We start from the raw sequence: 15,937 nt of genomic DNA on the forward strand, positions 1-15,937 counted from the left end.
TAAAAGCATCATTGTTACTTGTTTTTGTCAACCTAATAAAGCACAGATATGGGCCATAAATAGTAGGGAGAAAAGGGTGTCATGTCGCAACAGAAACAAGAAGGTTGAAAAAAATAAACCCTGTATGATATTCAATGGGCACAGACATGGTGTAACAGGAGCTATTTGAAAAGATCGTTTGCTTATTATGGCAATGGAAGCTTACGAAACAAGCCATTGTAACCCTGCACTTTTTGAAAAACCTTAATGATATTCACACCAATAACATTTACACTCTGAAAATACGATATGAATGCAGTAAAAGGTATGATTAAACTAATAAATAACAAAAAGAGCGCACCTTTTCTTGTTATCGCTATGTCAAACCAAAGGCTCTTTTCCTTTTATCCACTAATAATTTTTTTGTCTGTCTCTTAATCCTTTCTTTTTTCGTCTTTCCAGATTGCAGCAAGTTCAAATAGTCAATTGAAAATTATTACGCCTATACTTTTGACGGAGCAAAATAAGCTATGGAGTGTACAACCTTTTTAGAATCGAACCATTATTGATGGTTACATTTATGAGCCTACGTTCTACTTTTAGTAACCAATAAATCAATGCTAAAAATCTATATAAAAAGGGAATCATCGAGATTATATTTTATTTTTCGCCACCCCCTTTCTTTTACTCTTACATTAACATGACTCTTCCTGACTTTATGACCGATCCCAATGCTGTCCTCAAGGACAAGGATCATCAATGGAGATATGGCCGTGTACCTGATTACAATAAAGTAAACAAGGCATTTGAAGAAGGTAACAATAATGGATATACACTCTGTTGGGTCAGTCTATTCATGTTTAACAGAAAAAACCATGAACCATGCTGATGGATCTCTCGAGTGGCTTGTTTCCAACCTGGTCAAGGTAAATAATGAAAACAATTTCTAATGGTAGGTTGTCTTATTCTTTTTGCATAGAATTGGGAAAAGGAAATGTCTTACAAGCTCAATGCTGATGAAATGCGTACTATTGACCGTAATAAATACAGATTCTCTGTCAATGGACAAAAGTGGCAAACTATTGATGAAATGCTTGAGGTATTATTTAAGATAGTCTAGTGAACAATTTATATAAATGTATAAAAATATTCATAGATCGGTACTTACAACGCGCTCATCGGTGATTCTGAACTTTATAAAGCCAGTGAAATGGACTTTGCCGAGTCTCACAAACTATTCAAGCGCGCTCTTCGCACCTTCTCTTGGGAAGTATTACAGGTCTATAGTGGTCCTCCAGTAGTTGCGTTCAAGTGGCGGTAAGCAAAATTAACTTTATTATATTCATTCATTGACCTCTTCCTTTTTTTAGTCACTGGGGAACAATGACTGGTGATTTATCTGTAAAGATTGGCAACGGTAAGAAACTCGAGGCACCTGCTTCCAACGAAGTCGTGGAAGCTGTTGGTGTTACTGTTGCAAAAGTAAATGACAAATTTGAAATTGAAGAGGTATGAATATTAATCTGTAATACATTTTATAATCTAATCATACTTGATTCAGCTCGAGACCTTTTACGACGCTAGCATCTTGATGAAGCAATTGGCCAAGAATAGAGCTGATAAAGAGCAATCTGAAAGCGGTGCAGTTGAATGCCCTTTCATGTCTTTAAATAAATTAAGTTGAGTGCATTTTCCTGGTGAAAGTGTTCTCTATTGTGTAACCAAATATAATAAAGCAAGATTACTATCCATATTCGAACAGTTCCTTTTTTCTCTTGATCGTATTTAGTAGACAAGACCTTGTTTATGAGTGTATTATTCTTAATAATACTTGTAATATAAAAGGGAACACACGGATTATCGCTGCTTATTACCGGAGAAAACATAACATTTGTGATACCTGTAACCTAACGTTGAAGTTTTTTTTAGCACTTGAAAGATGAGCCCTTTTGTGTATACAAAAATCAAAAGTAATGATAGCCTCAAATTGGTGAATATTACAATTCATTCGATCAAATAAAAATTTTATTGTAATAGAGTTATTCCGTCTATCATGAAGGACCATAAGATAAATCATGAAATAATAATATCCTTCCATTATATATATTTGCTTGCAATAGGCAGATGAATCAATGATGGTAATTCTTATCGAAAAGAAAGGTAATAAGCGTAAGATATATGTTAATTGATTGCTACATTTATTTAATAAAAATAATAAAGGATAAATTATCTGCCTCCATTCAAATATCTGTCGCGTTCCATTTCAGCTGGTGTCATCATCTTTTCACTTGCCATCCATGGAATCACCCCGCGATTCTTTTTATCTTTTCTCATCGTACTAAAGAATCCTCTTTTATCTTCCACGATGTCAGATTCCTTTTCTGTGTCCATAGTCTGGATGACAGAGAGTCGTGACGCTCCATTCTTTTGTGCTCTTCCGTTCCATGTAGACGAGGGATACCCGCCGCTAATCCTGACAGCTGTTGTCACGCTCGTGCCTCCACTGCTTTGTCTGCTGTGATCACGACTTTGTTCTGTATTCATTGAAGAAAAGCGATCAGCAAGGAAAGATGATTCATCACCAAAGGAAGAAGCCAACACCTTGTTACTGCCGTTCATACCTATCGAGAGACGCTGTTGTTGATTCATTGGATTTTGACGTATCTGGATTTGATCCATCTCATCGTCCGGAATGACCGTGCGGACAGTAGAAGACGAGAAAGATACGACAGGGTCAGGTGCCTGGAGTGGTTCATCTTGTGGACGACTGGTAGATGATGACCGCTTTGCTTGCTGTGCCAATAATGACTTTGTCAAAAGCGTTTGCCGAGGAGAGACGAACTTGCTTGCTCCTAATTGTTGCATATAAGCCACATCTGCCTCATGATCTGTATTGTTCATTTGTGTTGAATGAATCGTTTCTTTATGGTACGTCACCCCCTGTGCTGCAGGCTCTACTCCTTGCTTTGATGAAAACGATCTGGACTGCTTCAAGACAATATCGTCTGCTTCTACCTTTTGCGATGATTCATCTACGCTATGCCTTGTGTTGGTCAGACGTGATTTCGAGGGTGACTCAGGGACAAGCCTGTGTGAATAACTCTTTCTTCTACTATTCTGACGTTCAACAGGTGCGACTGGCTGTTGTGACAAACCATGTTCAACATCGATCTCCATTTTTTGACTATCACAAGGTGATACTTTGTTGATATTGGTCAAGGATGAAGATTGATCAAACAAGCCTCTGATTGATTTATTGACACCTTGTGTAGCGTTTACCGTCAGTGTCTTTAATGTGTTTCTACCAAGAGTACCGCGTTTTGCAGAGTTGTTACGTGAGACAGCTCCGTCTGATTTGCTTTTGTCAGGCTCTGGCACGAAGAGAGCACTTGTGCCTTTCGATACAGTACCGTTAAGAGCAAACACTGAATCGTTAAGAGAGGCTCTATACTGACTGACGGATAACGATGATTCAGAATTCTTCATGCCATTCGTACGAATTTCAGGAACCCCATTGCTGCTCTCACCACCTTCCCACCAGTTTGAGATATCGAGGGCATTAGCCACTGGCTTCCGATCGTTTTTGCTAAGGGTGCCAGGTAAGGGATCAGATTCATGTGGAAGGTCCTCACCTTGGAATAAACTATTTTGGCGCATAAAACGCCTTATTGATCCTGAGCTGATCGTCACATGCTCATTAGCGTCAGGAGAGCGAAGGGACCGAACGGTTGCATATTTAGACGCATCTTGCTTGGGAGGAGTTGCTACAGCATCAGGTAAATCAGGATGTATGACCATAGAACGGGATTTGGCCTTTTTTGAAGCACTACGTATGATTCGCTTTGCTGCAGCTGTCGGCTCTTCATCCTGTTGGGCGTCCTCTGTCTGTGGGCTCTTGCTGGCCTTGGGCATCTCTATTTGCGTTCTTTCATTGTTGAATGCGACGATAGACTGACGTGAATATTCTTTTGTTCCTTCCGTAAACATTTTTTGAGCAGGCACTGATTTTATACCATTGGTACTAGCTGGCTTTCGAATGGATTGATAAAGTGACTTTCTGATAGTGGATGCCTTTCGTTGAATGTTTGAAGCCGCATTAGAGAGCGAGTCTAGGTCGATCGATATGAAGGCACTGTGCATGCTCTGACGTTTCATGCCATCTGTCTTACCGTGAACGTACAAATCATACAGATCACAGTTAGAGCCATCAAGCTCCATTTTGTCTGCAAAGAACGAGGTGGAAGGGGGAGGGAGTGGCAACGAGATCTTAATCTCCTGAAGTGGTTCAGGAGGGCCGTCTTCCAGTTCTTCTTCTTGTGGCTCTGGTCTTGCTAGAGTGGCGGAGTTTGTTATTTGCATAGGTGATGATCTGGTCGGTTTCTCGGTATCATGAGTATCGGTTTTTGCCAACTGCTTTGACTTCTGCTTTTGCTGATGTGCTGTCACCAGTGTCTCCAATGATTCTACAGATGGCTTTTTATTAAAGTTTCTCTCTGACATACGGCCCCTTCTGATGAATCGTCGAACGAAAATAGTGATGAATATAATCAACATAATGGCAAGTATGGAAATGACGACTACTGTCCACACAGGTGCTGCAGATACAATAGCTCCATTGAATTGTCCTTGAGGGTCCATGATCTTGAATGGTTATATTAAATGAAACAGGATATGGATTATAAAGTGTAGCTTACTTTTAATAAGAATTAGGTAAAGATTAATAAGTATAAAAGAAGGGAAAAAAAAGTTAAGGAAATAAAAAGCAAGCGATAGATGAGCCTCAAGATTATTCATTACACGGGCTGTTTACAAACTATAAGCTAAAAGGGAGTAAATAGGAGATTATCCTAGGAGATCGAGGAGTACGGGGATGATTGGCGGAAATAAGGGAGAGCTTTTTTTTTTATTGTAAAAAAGTAGTTAAACTTAAAATAAGGAGGGAACAACTATAAATATACCCATCTTGCTCACTTGCTCTCTCTCTCTTTTTCTTATTTTACGAAATCAATTTATGCAATTCATTACTTGTTGCAACAGTCAAGTTTAATACGGCATTTGAAATAAGAAGATCAGGGCGTCAATTTGTTACTGAAAATGTATGCAAGACTGGTTACATCAGGTTACATTGCTGCTGAAGCAAGGTTACTTTACAATTTTATAAAAGAAGTTTTTTTATTTTCTCTTTTTAAAAGCCTTTTTAGGTTTATGCTTGCCGGCTATACCCTTTTCCTCTTCTCTTGGTCTCTTCTTGCCAATCATAGGCTCATCTTTAGTCATACCTTGTGGTCTTTTACCTCTTCTCTCTACTACATCTTTGTTCTCCAGTGAAAATTCTACGATAAGTCTCTTTCCTTTAAAAACATCTGGATTGTTATTCAGGTATCTTAGGGAAGCAAGTGCGTGTGCATGTGTCGTAAACTCCAAAAAGCCATAACCTTTTGAACGAAGCTTATTTGTTGTAGTGTCTATTCTATCTTTACTTCGGACAATCTTTGCTTGTTTAACACGAGGCAGGTATTGCCATCCTTCTTGTTTTTCTTCTTTTGAGAGATCTTCGCGAAGACCAGCCTTTACTTCATTCTTAAACTTTTGAACACTGCTGACACCAAGTGCCTTGAGGTCCTTGTCATCCACTTTTATAGGTAAGTTACGAATCGAAAGACGAGTCTTGGATATATATAAAGATGGATTATTGCTGACGAGCTTCTTTCTGCTAGAGAAAGACATTTGACGTTTTGTTAATTCTGATGGTGTTAATGTTTCAGCAGCAGGCGTTCCAGGAAAGATGACACCTTCACGCATGAGATAGAGATTACGTTTATCTTCCTTTCTTTTTTGCGATAGATTGTCGTCTTTGATCTGCTTGGCTTGTTCACGATCCACGGCTAATGTGACATCTAACACTCGTCCATGGAGTGTAAACTTGGCACCATCGCCTGATGTTGATTCGGGTGTGATGATACTCTTGAACATCAGTCCTTTCTTCTTCTTTTCACGCTTAGAGAGTAAATCCTTCATTGCTTCTGCGTCATTTGTTTCATCCTTTTGAGACAAATTACGGAGAGCTTCTGCATGTTTTAAGCATTTATCAGCATCTTCTTTCTTTTTCATACAAACAAAGCCTGTTCCACGCGATAACTTAGTTTCTGGGTCTCTTGTAATTTTGGCGTACACAACTGGTCCCCAGTTTTCTTGAAACCTAGTGAGAGATAATTAGTCTCTTGTTAAATATAGAGCTATGATGAACTTACAATTGCTTCAAATCTTCTTCAGTTGACTCAAACAAGAGATTACGAATAAACAGTGTTCGACCTTCAGCAGGAGTTGGGCCTTTAGGCTTACTTGGCTTCTTTGTTTCTTTCTTAGTTTTTGTTTTTGCCTCTTCATCTGAACTGTCATCATCTTCTTCTTCACTTTCATCTTCGTCATTCTCGCTGTCCTCGGTGTCTGCTTCACCTTCTTCTTCACTCTCAACGTCCATTTCTTCGTCTTGATCAACTTCTTCATCGCTTTCTTCATCAGAGTCGCTTTCATCTTCGACTTCGTCATCTTCGTTATCTTTCATTTCTGAATCAGTTTCTTCACTGTCTTGGTTTTCACTTTCATCATCTTTATCTTGCTCTTTCATCTCCACATCCTTGTCAACTGACTGTTCTGTCTCGGTCTGTTTTGCCTCGCTTTCTTCGTACATGCGCTTAGGAAGAGACCAATCGACAGCAATTGTTCTACCATGATGTTGAGTTGCATTTAATGCATCCATAGCCTACACATACACAAAGTTAGACTATGTTTCTTCTTTTATAGGACTAACTTACTGCTTTGGCTTCATCCACTTTTTCAAACTGTACAAAGGCAAATCCACGAAGGGGGCCCCCTTCCCATTTACGAGGAAGCTTGACATCATGTACATTACCGTGTGCACTGAACAATTTCTTTAAATCAGCTTCTCTATACTTCCAGGGCAAATTACGAACGATCAAACGGGCATTGACGTCAAATTGAGTATCTTGAGCTGATGTGACTTTCTTCTTCTGTTCAGGAACCTCTTCTTTTTTCTTTGTTTCTTCATGAGCAGCAGTTTCTGACTTACGTTTGGCAAACTCAACTCTTATTTTTCTTCCTTTAAATTTCGTATTGTTTAGTTTTGTGATTGCTGTCTGAGCGTCTTCTTCCATCGCATAGTGAACATAACCAAATCCTTTGTTCTTCACCGGTTTCTTCTCTTCTTCCTTTTGCTGTTCATCTTCTTTACGTTCTGTAACAACAAACGCCTTTCGAACAGGACCAATCTCGCCAAACAATTGTTCCAGATCTTCGTTTGTGGCATCATAAGGAAGCCCTCTTACAAATAATGTCAGCTTTGCATGAGATTCTACTTGTGTCTTGGTTTCTACAGTGTTTTCAACTTTCTCTTCGTCGGCCATTGTTTGAGGTTCCTGCTCGTTGATCAAAAAGTAAATGAAAAAAGATTGAGATCCTGTGGTGAATTGGTAGGTGTGGCTTGATGGATGATAACCGGTCACAAAGATTACCTAAAAGATCAACTCCGTTTCATGCAGGCACTTTAATGAGCTTTATCATTGTGGTGAACGCTACATGCACCAGAAAATAAGCTAATACTGCGGATGCTTCTTCTAGGTATTACATGTGGCATCGCTTTACAACTTTACACTGTTAAAATTTCTGCCTAACCTAGGGTTGCCCAGTTCATTCTGATACAAATACGATATCATAATTACACGTGTTTTTGCATCTTTGTTGATCAAACTGACAACATAAATAAATAACAATGTTTTTTTTATCTCTTCTTCTTCTTGAAAAGAAACAAACTAAAATAAAGTCATGTTTAGCGTGGTGTCACGTATTCAAAAGGTTTGCTGGACGACATCATAGGTAGTATCTGAAATGTAGACAGAAGCTTAGAAGTAATAGAAAGAAAAGATAGAAGGATTACATGAAGCAAAGTGAATATTTTGTTCAAGCTTGTTGACGACGAGCTTGGTTCATGTGAAGTAGAAAAGGGCAAGATCATGGTTACTGATGACAAATATCTAGACGCCGGTCTAATAAAACTACCCAAAACACTCGGAGATATGCTCTCAGCTTTGGTGCAAAAAACATTGTAGTATATATGAGCATTTAATAATGCAACTTTTCAGGACTAAGTATGGAGTTGGTCATCATGGATATTTCTGTCGACCATCACATCACACGCATATTAAGAATCCTCAAGCTTGATTTCTCATCAGCTCTGAATACAATTGCTGTCGACTTTCTTCCTCTTCTTGAGGCTACTTGGAAGGGCAAAAAAGCTATGAAAACTACAATAAAATTTCTGAACAATAGAAAGAGAAAAGCTACTGAATTGAATACTATCAGCATAGAAAACGCAGCTTTATTACCGTACTCTTTCGTCCGTACGTCAGCTATGTATAGTCGTCACATTACTTGATGAAACATAGTTACCTCTTTACATTCTATTCATATCTTCGCTCAATATTATCAGGGCTGTTTCTCTGAATCGAATGCATGTGAGCTTTTTTTTAAAAGTCAAGTTGCATCCACTTGTCATAAAGTCATAAACGACCGTATTCTTTAACCAGCAAACTCACTATTCAGACTATCCATGGCTTGGTCAACTACAGCAGATGAGTTGCCATCATAAAAGCTGATAAGGCGCCCTTTATGCTCTTCATTCAAAATCGAAGGACGACCCACCTTATTTTTTTTTTTCCATTACTTAGCTCTAGGATATCTGATGGATTCTCCTTGTCCTTTTTAACCTATTTGTAAGCCGTACGCCTTTTGACCCTCCAGCTGCTTTACTGCTTGCCCTGGAGTCTTGGCTTTTTCATAAACTAAGAAAAATGGCTGTTCTTTGACAGAATCACCATGTTTCTGGTACATACGAACTTTATTTCCATCTTTTTTATCGCGATATGCTTCAGTATTAATATTCACCTCGAAATGCTCATTTCCACTTTCATCTACAGCTTCGCCTTTCTCATTTTCGTAGATAAAACGTACACTCATTTTCGCTTTAAATGTATACAAGTCAAGTAAAAGTGAGAAATCTATTTGCAAAGAGTGTACAATCTGATTTAAGCACCTGTGAAAATAACTGTGTTTCCAATAATTTCTGAAAAAAGTGTGTGAGCAAAAAAAAATAAAATAAAATAAAATAAGGCTAGGCAAGAGAACCTTCTTTGAGCCTATTTTCTTTATATAAAATGGACATTAAAAGCTGGCTACGCACAGTGCTTCAACATGCAAGTATAGAACTATTTTAGTATGACACTAAGCTTGACACTGACTATTAAATAGTACCAAGATCCCGAACGAACGTTTCATGACGTGGATGCAGTACTTCAGACCTATGTGTCATTAAAGCCAAAGATGGACACTTATAGTAACTTTTGGAATGTATATTTAGTTGATGTAGACATTAACATTTTCTTTGTCTTTTTATTTCATAAGCTTCCAACGATGGACATACACAATTATTACTATGTCTTCATGGTACCATTCCAATCACTTATCGCTCTATTCCATATAATATTCCTGTTGCCTTTTGGGTTCCAAAAGAATATCCAAGCACATCGCCTATTCCATATGTTAAACCAACAGCCAATATGCTGATCCGAGAAGGCAGACATGTTGATAAGAGTGGATTATGCTATCATCAATATAGATCAAGCTGGTCAAATGATCAAGTAAGAGGATATATTATCATACATATATCATGACGGACTCATATGGTTTATATAGAAACATAATCTTTTAGAGCTCATAGCCATACTACAGCAGGTATTTGCTCAGGAACCTCCAGTATATACAAAGCCTAATACTATGCCAACTCCTCCTTCTACTACGACTACTCCCACAACAACGACAGCATCACCACAGTTTCAAGAGTCACTTTTAGAGAGCCGCGCTTCACCTAATCATCAAAGACAGCATATGCCTCATAAACATCCATCATCGTGGATCAACGAAAGCACTGCGTTATACAATTTGAATCAAGGATTAGCGGTAAGGTTTACATTTTTTTTTTTTGTTAAAGTGAAGGGACACTAAAAAACATATATAGTCAATGCACCTAAACTCAACAACTCCAGTTTCTAATTCAGCTTCCTTACCCGCCCTGCCTACGATGCCCATGCCACATGTTTCCAGTCCACCAGTAAGACATAACACAGTGGACGGCTATACATCAAACAGCAAAAGCCTTCATGATGTTCTTTATAGAAAGCTAACTGATAGACTACAACAGTACAATCTTTCACTGTCCAGAGAAATTGACAATCTGCTGATTCAAAATCGGCAATTAAACGAAGGAGAAGCAAGCATCGAACAGGAACATAGAGCTTTATGTGATCTTAGAGAAAGATTGAATTTTAATAATCTTGTCTTGGAAACAAGGTCAAAAGAAATTGATGAGATCACAGAACAAGTGAATGCTATGCCTGATGTACAAATAGATGAAACGCTGTGTGGGACAAGTGTTGTAGGAAACCAGTACGTTGATTTGCTATTACTTCTTTCCTTTGTCTCATTTATTTGTTGTATATATTTATAGATTGTTTGAATTGGTGGCAGATGATAATGCTATATCAGATACTGTTTATATCTTAGCAAAGGCTTTAAGTTCTGAGAGAATTGATTTGGTTACATTTATGAAGGTATATATACTTGTCAAATCTATTTTTTTTTTCTTTCTATACTCAATCTCTATTATTTGTTAGTATACACGTATATTATCCAGAGAGCAGTTCATGAAGAGAGCATTGATAAAGAAAATCACTGAGAAAATCACTTAATAAGCTCAACTGTATTTCTTTAATTCCTCCCTTGACGTTTTATAATCAACATGGATGGTGCTTGAGGGAAATAAAAAGAAAATCTATATGATCATTACGTAGTGGTTGCTTTGTCATAAAAAGTCTAAGCTTGTTTATATAAAAACAATGCATATAAAGAATACTAGGTTCAATTTAATATATCCATAAACAGAGTTTAAAGTAGAAGAAGAAGAAGCTAATAAAGTAAGGCAAGTTCTAAACGTTCGCTCTTTATCCTAGCTGCAAGTACTTTCTCTCCTTTGGGGAGACTTAAGATTAATTACCAAAAAGTGACTTGCACTCTGCAAAACTGTCATTTGGTACCGCTTGCACTTGAGTGGTCCTCCATTTCTCGAGATCTTTTTCTAGAATGTATAGATTATTGAGACAACCAAAAAGAGTACCAAACTATAGACTCTTATGCCGCTCTATTTCGAGTGTGAAGTATATCAGACTTGCCATAAAGCCATTAGTACAACCCAGTTCAGCAGCACTGCAACAACTTCAAAGGAATCGAATGGTATTTATGAATACAAAGAGACATGCAACTACCATGGCTTCCTATAAGCAGACACCCTTCTTGAACTGGAAACTGTTTCCAGACTTTGAACACTTGTTAACACAGACAAAGCCTGATATTGCCGTCCCAGCTTTTCAAAAGTTGATTGCAGCAGCTAAGGAGCAGTTTATCGAATTAGAAAAGAACTTTGAACCTACTTGGGAAGGCACTATTGGCAAACGCAAGTATTTTGCAAAAAAAGCTACATTAAATTAACAGGTGCTTTTAGTTACTGAACTAGAGGACGAGATATCTAGAGCCTATGGTATTCTTTCTCACCTGAACGGTGTCAAGAACTCGGATGATATTCGAACAACCCTCGAAAAGATACAGCCAGAGTTTGTCAAACTGGGACTCATGATGAATCAATCTTTTCCCAAGTATCAAGCGCTCGAAAAGCTAAGAAACACACCCGAACAGTGGCAGAAACTGGATAAGGTGCAGCAGCGTATTGTTGAACACGCATTACGCGACATGAAACATGCAGGTATTGGATTTCCTCCAGACTCTCCAGAAAAGAAGCGATTTAATGAAATATCCGAACGATTGTCCCAGCTTTCGTTGGCGTTTGGGAATAACGTCTTAGATGCTACCAAGACATTCAAGGAAGTGGTTGTAGATAAGGATCAACTGGCTGGATGCTCGGACGCATTTCTAGAAACATTGAAAAAGAATGCTGAGCGACATGGCCTTGAAGGATACTGCATCACCTTGGACTTTCCTATCTATGGTCCGTTCATGATGAATTGTAAAAATCGCGAATTGCGTGAAAAGGTATAGACATTTGTCTATGATATATATAACGACTAAATGAACTTGTAGATTTATAGAGCAAATATCACAAAGGCATCCTCTGGAAGTGTCAATAATGAACCCATCATTAACGAGATCCTTAAATTAAAGAGAGAAAAAGCAAAGCTACTGGGATATGAAACACCTGCTGACCTCTCACTCTCTGTCAAGATGGCACAAAACCTTTCTTCAGCCGAGTCTTTACTAGATAACTTGTTCAATGCAGCTTTGCCTCATGCCAAGAAGGAATTGGAAGAATTAACCAATTTTGCATCAGCATTGGGCCATCCCACTCCTCTTCAGCCATGGGACACAGCCTATGTTACGGAACAGTACAGAAAGAAACTCTTCAAGTATGATGAAGAAACAATTTCACAATACTTTGCATTTCCCAAAGTACTCAAGGGTCTCTTTGACGTGGCTAACGAGGTCTTGGATATTCAAGTACGCGAATTGGATCCCCAGGAACTCAAACAAAGAAACATCACTCGCTGGCACGACGACGTCAAGGTGTTTGAAGTGGCTGAAAAGGGAAAGACAGTTGCCTATTTTTACGGAGACTTTTATTCCAGACCCTCTGAAAAACGTAGTGGCGCCTGGATGGACATTGTTACGACGCGATTCAAGCAGCATGATGGAAACGTCACGTTACCCGTCGCCTACCTCATCTGTAATCAACCTCCTCCACAGTCAGATCAAGAGCCCTCCTTAATGAAATTCCGTGATGTAGAAACATTGTTTCATGAATTTGGTCATTGTTTGCAACACATGATGACAACTGTAGACTATGCACCTGCCTCTGGTATCAATGGTATCGAATGGGACTTTGTCGAGGTCGCTTCCCAGTTCATGGAAAACTTTTGTAGTGAGCCCGAATGGATCGATCGATTGGCGGGACATCACAAGACAGGCGAGCCTATGCCAAAGGACATGGTTGATGCACTCGTCAAGAGCAAGAAGTTTATGACTGGGCTTGCTACCTTGAGACAGCTTCATTTTTCAAAGGTCGATCTAGCTCTGCACTCTCGCTTCACACCACCTGTCTCATCTGATGATCCTACTGTTTTTGACCAGGACGCTGAAATTGCTCAGCAGACTGTACTTATACCTCGATTGGAGGAAGACAGATTCTTGTGTAGCTTTAACCACATCTTTGGCGGCGGATACAGTGCTGGTTACTATAGGTAAAACAGAGAAAAAGAAAACTAGGAACGAGAAACTAAATAGATGCATAGCTACAAGTGGTCCGAGACTTATTCCGCGGATGCTTATGCTGCCTTTGAAGAAGCCAAGGCAAAGCATGGGCAGAAAGGTGTTAGATCCATCGGACAACATTACCGTAATACCATTCTTGCATTAGGTGGGGGTACATCACCCAAAGAGGTCTGGAATCAATTTAGAGGAAGAACAACTGTGGATATAACCGCCTTACTGCGACACACTGGCTTATCCCAATAAAATCAGTTTAATTCAATTAATTGATAACTTGGAAACACGAGTTCATCGTCCAGCATCTTTCTTAATTGATCTACAATAAACTTTTCAATCTTGCCAACATTTTTCAATGCTTTTTTCCAAAAAGTGAGAGTTAGAGAGAGAAAGGAATATGTCATTTATGTTATTACCTTGCTTTTGTTCATCACCCACGACAGATTCAATATGTACATCTCGAAGCAAGCTAAAGTATTTTTATAAACAAAAGCTATACCCTGTCTGTGTTCGCTTACCTGTCAATACCATCTTTCCCTCGACCGGACTGTTCCTCTTCTTCCAGCATCGAAACACACACACGCTTCATACTTTGAATATAGGCAACCACGGCCGTAGCCTCAAATTCGACAGACCTTACGCATAGTTGAATAGGTAGACTCATAAACATCACACTTGGATAATTCATCCTTAGCTCTGTCATCAAAGTCATGCTCATATCACCTTTGTAAGATATCAACACATGCACCTGAAAGTCCATCTCCGTTGATTTAGTGTTCCCTGCAGAGTTATTATTGGTATGGATCGAGGTATCAGGTACATGATTGATCTCTTCATCATCTATCCAGTCCTCATCCAGTAAGGACGACGGTCGAGACGGCCAACTGCTAGATGTCGTTGGTTCTGGAGATGCGTGTGTCATGAGATAACTATTGTTCATATTGAATGGGTGTTGTGGGGCAACAAGAGGTGATCGATGAAAGAGGTGGAGACGTTGTTGATGAAGCAAGGGAGTGTGTATCAGTCGAGGAGGTTGGTAATTTGAAAAGTAATCAGTTGATGGAGATGGTTGGCTTTGTTCTATAATTGGTGAAGAAGCAATCAGTTCTTGTTCTTGTTCTTCTTGTTCGTAAAATTCAGGAAATGGGTCAGTGATGTTGACGATTTCTATTTGAGGAGCATCATGGCCCCAATCAAACGCAGTAACTTGAATGTCGCCAATAAATGAAGGCTTTGTAATTGTTTGAAAGTGTTTATTCAAAAACTCTTTGACGTATTCGGCTAATTCCTTGTCAAGTTTTTGCCAATCCAAATCAACAGACATTAAATAAATAAAAAAAGAAAAAGTTATGCATTTTGTTTATTTTTTATTTTAAATAATGACAAAGTTGAGAATAATCTGTCAACGGTGGAATGCTGATCAAAGCAAGCTTTATCAGCCTGTGCTGGAAGCTTTATTAGCGAACGATATTACTTCAGGTTACAGATTCAAAGCCTGCCCGTGGAACGACGAAATAACATTTTGTATAGACAGCGCACTACTGCAAGAGGATTTATCCAATTTATGCTCAATAACCAATATCCCTCGATGGGTAAAGTAAAAGAATAAAAAAGAATGTATGCTGAATAGAAATAGTGGATGAGAGCATTTGTCCGTCAAATCATGCTTGATATAACTGTAGCACAGGAAATGGACAAGTCAAGTATAATAGAACACACATGTTTATCTACAGGTTTTTCATCACTTGATCATGCGCTTGGCGGTGGACTACGCTTCAAGAATGTGATTGAATTATGTGGCAAGGCCAATACAGGCAAAACTGAAGTGAGTAATATTGTTGCTTTGAAAAGAAAACACTCTCATGCTGTATACACACACACACATAGTTTATATCCAACCTATTAGCATCCTACATTTTACACAGCACGAATCCAAGCGTTTATATCTTTGGATCTACAGGATCCTTTGCTCCCAAACGAATGCACGACATCTTACAGAAGCACAATATTCAAACGGCTGTCCTCTCTCAGATCGAGTTCACTCAGGTGTTCTCAATTCGTGAATTATCTTTATCACTTGAAAATCTTGGCGCATTATTAGCAGCCACTGCACGTGAACAATCACTCGTTATCATTGAAGACCTTCCAAGCATAGCAGCAGAAATCAATTGGATGTCAAGTGAAAGTAATAGCAATGTCATCATTTTTTATACATTTACTCATCTTTTTATCCAGTTAAACATTTGACAGAGATCATCAAGAGCTTATCCAAGTTACAGAGTATGATCATCATTCAACACAACATTTCCAAATCCAATCTACAGCCCAAATTCGAAACCTACTGGAACCCAATGATTGACCTGAGGTTATACTTTAATAAGCAAGCAGAGTATCAAAGAGCGTACTTGGTAGAGATATTAAAGACTAGATACAAGGCAAGTATATACATGTGTGTTTGATTTCTGTACATATTTGTTTATTTATTATAAAAGTAGATGACCAAAAGTTCTTGCATACTTCATGTCGAATAATATTTACATCAAGTTAATTGAAAGGT

The 15,937-nt window shown here is 38.6% G+C and overlaps 7 protein-coding genes across 7 annotated transcripts; 4 read left to right on the plus strand and 3 right to left on the minus strand.

Annotated features, from left to right (window-relative positions):
* Nucleotides 1-600: 600 nt before the first annotated feature.
* On the plus strand, nucleotides 601-1,910 carry RHIMIDRAFT_254270 (uncharacterized protein). The gene is made up of 6 exons (XM_023611082.1): nucleotides 601-794; nucleotides 847-905; nucleotides 959-1,078; nucleotides 1,136-1,296; nucleotides 1,350-1,488; nucleotides 1,541-1,910. The coding sequence occupies exons 1-6, from the start codon at nucleotides 680-682 to the stop codon at nucleotides 1,661-1,663; spliced, it is 717 nt and encodes a 238-aa protein (XP_023471285.1). The 5' UTR covers nucleotides 601-679; the 3' UTR covers nucleotides 1,664-1,910.
* Nucleotides 1,911-2,036: 126 nt separating this feature from the next.
* On the minus strand, nucleotides 2,037-4,731 carry RHIMIDRAFT_254274 (uncharacterized protein). The gene has a single exon (XM_023611083.1). The coding sequence runs from the start codon at nucleotides 4,615-4,617 to the stop codon at nucleotides 2,206-2,208; it is 2,412 nt and encodes an 803-aa protein (XP_023471286.1). The 5' UTR covers nucleotides 4,618-4,731; the 3' UTR covers nucleotides 2,037-2,205.
* A 113-nt stretch (nucleotides 4,732-4,844) lies between these two features.
* On the minus strand, nucleotides 4,845-7,422 carry RHIMIDRAFT_307408 (RNA-binding domain-containing protein). Its single transcript, XM_023614525.1, has 3 exons — nucleotides 6,795-7,422; nucleotides 6,231-6,742; nucleotides 4,845-6,178 (listed from the first exon to the last, which is right to left on the minus strand). The coding sequence occupies exons 1-3, from the start codon at nucleotides 7,401-7,403 to the stop codon at nucleotides 5,152-5,154; spliced, it is 2,148 nt and encodes a 715-aa protein (XP_023471287.1). The 5' UTR covers nucleotides 7,404-7,422; the 3' UTR covers nucleotides 4,845-5,151.
* Nucleotides 7,423-9,246: 1,824 nt separating this feature from the next.
* Nucleotides 9,247-10,799, plus strand: RHIMIDRAFT_243630 (UEV-domain-containing protein; the record flags this gene model as incomplete). The annotated part of the gene is made up of 7 exons (XM_023609966.1): nucleotides 9,247-9,252; nucleotides 9,304-9,388; nucleotides 9,457-9,692; nucleotides 9,748-10,011; nucleotides 10,070-10,497; nucleotides 10,559-10,661; nucleotides 10,725-10,799. The coding sequence occupies 7 exons, from the start codon at nucleotides 9,247-9,249 to the stop codon at nucleotides 10,797-10,799; spliced, it is 1,197 nt and encodes a 398-aa protein (XP_023471288.1).
* A 391-nt stretch (nucleotides 10,800-11,190) lies between these two features.
* On the plus strand, nucleotides 11,191-13,629 carry RHIMIDRAFT_243631 (zincin; the record flags this gene model as incomplete). Its single annotated transcript, XM_023609967.1, has 4 exons — nucleotides 11,191-11,564; nucleotides 11,637-12,153; nucleotides 12,202-13,355; nucleotides 13,407-13,629. The coding sequence occupies 4 exons, from the start codon at nucleotides 11,191-11,193 to the stop codon at nucleotides 13,627-13,629; spliced, it is 2,268 nt and encodes a 755-aa protein (XP_023471289.1).
* A 2-nt stretch (nucleotides 13,630-13,631) lies between these two features.
* RHIMIDRAFT_233010 (uncharacterized protein) lies at nucleotides 13,632-14,704 on the minus strand (the record flags this gene model as incomplete). The annotated part of the gene is made up of 3 exons (XM_023607866.1): nucleotides 13,632-13,738; nucleotides 13,797-13,849; nucleotides 13,899-14,704. The coding sequence occupies 3 exons, from the start codon at nucleotides 14,702-14,704 to the stop codon at nucleotides 13,632-13,634; spliced, it is 966 nt and encodes a 321-aa protein (XP_023471290.1).
* Nucleotides 14,705-15,043: 339 nt separating this feature from the next.
* RHIMIDRAFT_243633 (P-loop containing nucleoside triphosphate hydrolase protein) lies at nucleotides 15,044-15,839 on the plus strand (the record flags this gene model as incomplete). Its single annotated transcript, XM_023609968.1, has 3 exons — nucleotides 15,044-15,205; nucleotides 15,268-15,565; nucleotides 15,616-15,839. The coding sequence occupies 3 exons, from the start codon at nucleotides 15,044-15,046 to the stop codon at nucleotides 15,837-15,839; spliced, it is 684 nt and encodes a 227-aa protein (XP_023471291.1).
* Between the last annotated feature and the right edge of the window lie 98 nt (nucleotides 15,840-15,937).

Source organism: Rhizopus microsporus (genome assembly GCF_002708625.1).
Source record: "Rhizopus microsporus ATCC 52813 unplaced genomic scaffold scaffold_1, whole genome shotgun sequence".
Classification (NCBI taxonomy): domain Eukaryota; kingdom Fungi; phylum Mucoromycota; class Mucoromycetes; order Mucorales; family Rhizopodaceae; genus Rhizopus; species Rhizopus microsporus.

Excerpts from the sequence above, each read along its gene's own strand:
- RHIMIDRAFT_254270 (XM_023611082.1), top strand. The coding sequence starts at position 680 with ATGACTCTTCCTGACTTTATGACCGATCCCAATGCTGTCCTCAAGGAC. Across the intron at positions 906-958 it reads TTGTTTCCAACCTGGTCAAG|AATTGGGAAAAGGAAATGTC; the intron begins GTAAATAATGAA and ends CTTTTTGCATAG. Across the intron at positions 1,079-1,135 it reads CTATTGATGAAATGCTTGAG|ATCGGTACTTACAACGCGCT; the intron begins GTATTATTTAAG and ends AAATATTCATAG.
- RHIMIDRAFT_254274 (XM_023611083.1), bottom strand. The coding sequence starts at position 4,617 with ATGGACCCTCAAGGACAATTCAATGGAGCTATTGTATCTGCAGCACCT.
- RHIMIDRAFT_307408 (XM_023614525.1), bottom strand. The coding sequence starts at position 7,403 with ATGGCCGACGAAGAGAAAGTTGAAAACACTGTAGAAACCAAGACACAA. Across the intron at positions 6,743-6,794 it reads AAGTGGATGAAGCCAAAGCA|GCTATGGATGCATTAAATGC; the intron begins GTAAGTTAGTCC and ends GTGTATGTGTAG. Across the intron at positions 6,179-6,230 it reads GAAGAAGATTTGAAGCAATT|GTTTCAAGAAAACTGGGGAC; the intron begins GTAAGTTCATCA and ends ATCTCTCACTAG.